The following is a 5,289-nucleotide window of genomic DNA, read 5'->3' on the forward strand; positions in this document are numbered from 1 at the left end:
CTTCAAAGTTTACTTGCAACCAAAGAATGAGCTCTCACAAGGACAAGGCTAACATCGGGAAGGAAATGGATGCCAAAGAAGAACTTTCTGACTCCGAAGAAGAAGAAGAATCCGGAGAATAACCAGACTCAGGCATAGCTTCGGTCTTCTATGACTATTTTATTTGTCAGCGGGACCTCTCTCTCTGTGTGTGTGCGCGCGCGCGCGCGCGTGTCTTTGCGTTGGTTGTGTGCATCCTTGTTATGCAGAAGCTGAGTGTGTACTCATTATGATTGCATCCGTCGATGATATGTTATGCGTTACTAAAAAGCGCCTTTGCTAAAAAAGGGGTATTAGAGATTTCTTTTTTTTTACGTTACTAAAAAGCGCCTTTGCTAAAAAAAAGGGGTATTAGAGATTTCAGTGAGATCGTGCACCGGTTGGCTTGACGAGACCGAGACTTTTTAGGAATCTTCGTGGAAATAATGCGCGAGCCAATATTGCTACAAACCTTCTGAACTCTCTCGGGGTGCTACCTCACGTGCCAACATGGCAAATATCTCGAGGTGCTCAGTAAAATAAACATATATTTTTTAACTTTGGTGCTTGTTTGTATAGCACAACCCTCTACAAAAAAGGACCAATGATTAAGAAAATTAGGTTTTATTTTTCACATTGCATTGCATTATACGTGGCCTAAAAGGGCTCTGTAGGACCTCCGTAAGAATCAGTAATTTTTCTCCGTCTGGTGAGGCATTTTATACCCCGATACTGACGCCTTTGCGTTACCCTGGAGGTTTCGCGCCAAGGGCAACCATACATACTCTCTTTTGTTCCTAAGTATGTTCAATTTTTCAAACTAATTCAAAATCAGTGTGTCGTTTCGTGGTACGTTAAAGCGAGCCGATGGTATCCTGCTGTACCACCATTCATCTATCCTAGTGAAGCGATCGTCATCCGCGTCTTAGAAGAGCAAAATCAGCCGTCAATTTTACCGCCCCGTAAAAAAAAGTAGAGATAAGAAAAGAAAAAAGGTAGCACCTGCAAGTACGATCTCTGAAACGATGAAACTGAAATCTGAGAAAGCACTGTCTGCTGCTGCCCCCCGACTGAAAATATTGCCAACCTTGACCGATGTGGAGACCAAGCCACAACCTCTACGCTGCATATAACTAGACGCCAAATCCATGGCAGTTCTTCCATATAGCTACATCAGTGTCTCCAAAACTCTCCGTGGTTAGGGAGAAGAGCGGTGCTAGCGCGATGCCTGGTATGCATCCTCTTAATTAGTCAGTGACAGGCTTTCCTGTTGATAGTTTGTTGTGCATGTTATTTTGGTGAAAATTTGCGCCTAAGATTTTTGATTTCCCGATGAATGTTCTTGCATTTTCCTTTTCTCCGCCTTCCTCTTGCCGGAGCACATTGTCTTTCTTGACGATAATTTGGCCGTGGATAGCGTTTCAAAAGATTATTTGGAGTTTTCCTGGCGTTATTTGTTGTCACTCACTGCTGGCAACTGTCACCTTATGATCTTGCTCTGCCACTTCCTCTGGTTACCAAGATCTGATATTCTTGTTTCTTGTCTGAACTTTGAAGGCCGCGGTCTGCTGAGTGCCGGAGGAGCTGCAGGAGCGAGGAAGAACAAGGTAAAAGAAAAGGAAAAACTCCTACATGCACATTCACCATCGATCACGAGTTCCTCTGCATGCATTTATTTCTCCCGAGTCCCGACGTGTTCTTGCGTTCGTTCGGCCTCTCTGTCTGACTCTGCGTGCTCTGCTATCCAGATGGTCAAGATCGCTGTGACCGCGCTGGCCGTGGTGCTGCTGCTCACGGCGGCGGCTGTCTCCACGGCGACCGACGGCCGTGCCCGGCTCCGCGCCTTCCTCATGATGGTCTGCGTGGTCTCCCAGATCAACCTGGGCCGTCTTCTGGCGAGGGAGGCCGCTCTGGCGCGGACGCCGGCGGCCCGGCGGTGCTACGCGGTGAGCGCCGTGGCGTGCTTCGTGGAGCTCGCGCTCAAGCTGTACATGATCCTGGTGCTGGTGAGTCTCTGCGCTGTGTCCGTCTGTTCTCTTCTTTCTCAAGTTTCTAGTGCTGATTAACTTGCACTCGCCGTTCCTGTCAGTGCCCGGCGGGGGTGGAGGATGGTATTCACTGTTTAGGTACGCCGCGCGCTGGTGGATGTAGCTGCCGAAGGGTCGAAGGTTGATCATTTTGAAGTCTGGAGATGCGCCGTTCTGTTTAGTTCCTCTTCTGCTAAGTTAGAAGTTTGGAAGGGCCTGTGATGTGGTGTCTAGTCTCGTCTTACCATTATTCTGTTGTTGTCTTGTTGCATTGGGATGCAGTATGAAGTTAGAAGGGATTTGAACTTGTTTAGCTGAAGCCTTCAAGGTTGGAAACTTGGAATGTAGTACTATGCAGTAATTTGCAACCAAAATTTCATGGTTAACTGCTCTCTGCGCGTAGGTCGTTTTCGTTGTGCAATCACCTCTGTCTATGCGCAATCGTAACAGCACAACCCCTAGCCGCAGTCGCGCAGCTGCAGGTGATCTTTTCTTTAACCACATCATATCAGTTCCGTTGGACTGTAGCCTGTACTCTCTGGTTCTATCGTTAAAGTGAATCTTCTCTTCCGCCGCACTTGAGTTTCTCTTTCCGTGCAATCCCAACGCTTTTGCTCTGGAGTTACCATACCAGACCAATTCTGCTTCTCTAACAAAACAGAAAAAAAGAAAAGAAAGAATGCAAGTAAAAGTAAACCATTTGGACTTGCTCCATTCAGAAAAGAAAGGAGAAAAAGAAGATGGTTCAGAAAGGTAAACTGGAAACTGGAAAAGCTGGGTTGATCCTGTCCTCCCTGCCACGGAGACGGAGAATCTCCACGACTTTCGTGGACGTTAAAGTGAACCGATGGCGTTTGTGAGCAAGTGCGGGTCGTCATGTGTGATTTGGAAACAAGCACTCGATTTTACTGTTCCGAAAAAACGAGAAAAGAAAATGGTGGCAATTGAGCTCTGAAGTGAAGAAACTGAAACCTGAAAAAGCTGCGTCTCCTTTTTTTTGACAAAAAAGAGCATTCTCTCCGATTTCCATTAAAAGAAATCACCATGTCTTACTACAGAGCAGAAAGAGAAACTAAAAGACAAAGCATAACACTCCACTCCCCTACGAAATTTCAATTGCCAAACTAAGGAAGGAGGAAAAGCCATCCCTTCCCCTCCAGAAACCCTCAAGGCAAAAGAACCTACGGAAGTGGTCCGAGGCCTGAATTCAGAGAGAAATCCAGTCCCCAGAACACTTACAACTTTGTTATTAGGAACAAAGGCATACATCAGAACTACAGTCTTATCATAGATTCATACAAGACCATAAACTGTCTGAAAAGCAAAAGAAAGCAAGCTAGAAGTAACGAGGTCTTCCTGTGATCACCCCTGGATTCTCCCAGTCTTCAGGCGCCACCCATAGGCTGCTTTGAACACTTCTTCCGCCACCAGACTGCTGCGTCTGCTGCTGCCTCCAGACTGAAAATGAGCCACCCGACCAAAGTGGAGACCAAGCAACGCACGATCGCGTCGCCCGTATGCTGCATATAACGTAGGCGCCAACCACACGGCAATTTCGTTTCAGAGAGCTCCATCGCTGTTTCATCCAGAGCCCCGCCAATATCTCCGAAATTCTCCGTGGTCAGGGAAAAGAGTGGTGCTAGAGAGATGGATGGTATGTTCTGGCATCTATGATCCATCTCTCTTGATTAATCGTCCTTGTTTTTTCCTGTTGCTAGTTTGTTCTGGTGGAAATTTGTGCTCAAGATCTCCGGATGAATGTTCCTTCTTTCTTGGTTTCTTTTTCTCCGTCTTCCTCGTAGCAGAGCAATCTTGTCTCCTTTTTGGTGATCTTCCGCGTTCGTAGGAGAGCAATCTCGTCGCATTCCCGCTGATTTTCCATGGCAATGGTTCAATTGGGGGTTACTTGGTCTTTTCTTGTCCTTGATGATCTCGCGCTGCTATTTCCCTGTCATGTCACGAAGATTTGATCATCTTCTTGTTTCTTGTTTCCTGATGATCTCGCTCTGCTATTTCCCTGCCATGTCACAAAGATTTGATCATCTTCTTGTTTCTTGCTTCTTGATGATCTCGCTCTGCTATTTCCCTGTCATGTCACCAAGATTTGCTCATCTTCTTGTTTCTTATGTCAACTTTGAAGCCCGCGATCTGCAGACCGTGATCCTCAAGATAGCGGTGCCCGTGATGGCCATGGTGCTGCTGCTCACGGTGTCGACTGTCTCCATGACGCCGGACGACTGTGCCTGCGCCTGCCTCCGCGCCTGCTTCTTCCGCAGCGACTACTGTCTGATGATCTGCGTGCTCTCCGAGATGAACCTGGGCCGTCTTCTGGCGAGGGAGGCCGCTCAGTCGCCGACGCTGGCGGATCGGCGCTACTACGCGGTGGGCGCCGTCGCATGCTTCGTGGAGGTCGCGCTCAGGCTGTACATGATCCTGGTGCTTGTGAGTCTTTGCGCGCTCAGTCTGTTCTCTTCTTTCTCATGTTTCGGCTTGATTTGGGCGCTGATCAACTTGCTCTCGTCGTTTTCGTCAGTGCCCCTCGGCTTAGCTTCGTCGCGCGCGTGTGGATGTGCCTGCCCAAGGACCGAAGATGGATAGTTTTGGAGTCTGAAGATGCGCCGTTTTGTTCAGTTATTATTACTACTACTCTGCTAAGTTTTACTACAAGTTTGGAAAGGGCCTGTCTGGAGATGTTCGTCCTTGGGTAAAAGACTATCTTTTTTAGTACTACTGTAGCATTTTGTTGTTGTCTTCTTCCCTATGTATGAAGTTGGAGGCATTTGAAGTTATTTAGCTGAAGCCTTGAAGGTTGCAACGTCTTATGTGAGCAGCATTTCTCATTCTTGACGTGGTAGACTAGTAATTTGCAGCCAGTTCTTGTTCTTCATGTGCGCGTAGGCCGCTGTTTGGGCAATCAGCAATCTTCTTTGAAATGCAAGATGTGCAATCGATTTGTTCCTTGAAGCTTGCCCCCCATATGGACGCACTCGTCTCCAACGCCCAAAGTGTTTTCATAATGAAGGGGAGGATCCATGACAACGTCATATATGTTGGCAATTTCGCGCGCCGGTTGCACAAACGCAATATTTCCACCCTTCTCTTCAAGCTCGTCACTAGAAAAGCATTCAAATCGATCAAGTGGGAATACGTCCTTGACTTATTACAACGCAAGGAGCTCCCTTGCACATTCCGGAGTTGGATCGTCGCTCTGCTTTCATCGTCCTCTTCACACATCCTCCTCAAT

At 47.4% G+C, this 5,289-nt stretch overlaps 2 protein-coding genes across 2 annotated transcripts; both read left to right on the top strand.

The window, feature by feature from the left end:
- The first annotated feature begins 1,055 nt into the window (after positions 1-1,055).
- LOC125541307 lies at positions 1,056-2,605 on the top strand. The gene is made up of 4 exons (XM_048704751.1): positions 1,056-1,249; positions 1,576-1,625; positions 1,767-2,024; positions 2,108-2,605. The coding sequence occupies exons 1-4, from the start codon at positions 1,243-1,245 to the stop codon at positions 2,189-2,191; spliced, it is 399 nt and encodes a 132-aa protein (XP_048560708.1). The 5' UTR covers positions 1,056-1,242; the 3' UTR covers positions 2,192-2,605.
- Positions 2,606-3,251: 646 nt separating this feature from the next.
- On the top strand, positions 3,252-4,855 carry LOC125541308. Its single transcript, XM_048704752.1, has 3 exons — positions 3,252-3,699; positions 4,186-4,487; positions 4,579-4,855. The coding sequence occupies exons 1-3, from the start codon at positions 3,693-3,695 to the stop codon at positions 4,591-4,593; spliced, it is 324 nt and encodes a 107-aa protein (XP_048560709.1). The 5' UTR covers positions 3,252-3,692; the 3' UTR covers positions 4,594-4,855.
- Positions 4,856-5,289: the final 434 nt, after the last annotated feature.

This window comes from Triticum urartu, chromosome 2 (genome assembly GCF_003073215.2).
Source record: "Triticum urartu cultivar G1812 chromosome 2, Tu2.1, whole genome shotgun sequence".
NCBI lineage: Eukaryota > Viridiplantae > Streptophyta > Magnoliopsida > Poales > Poaceae > Triticum > Triticum urartu.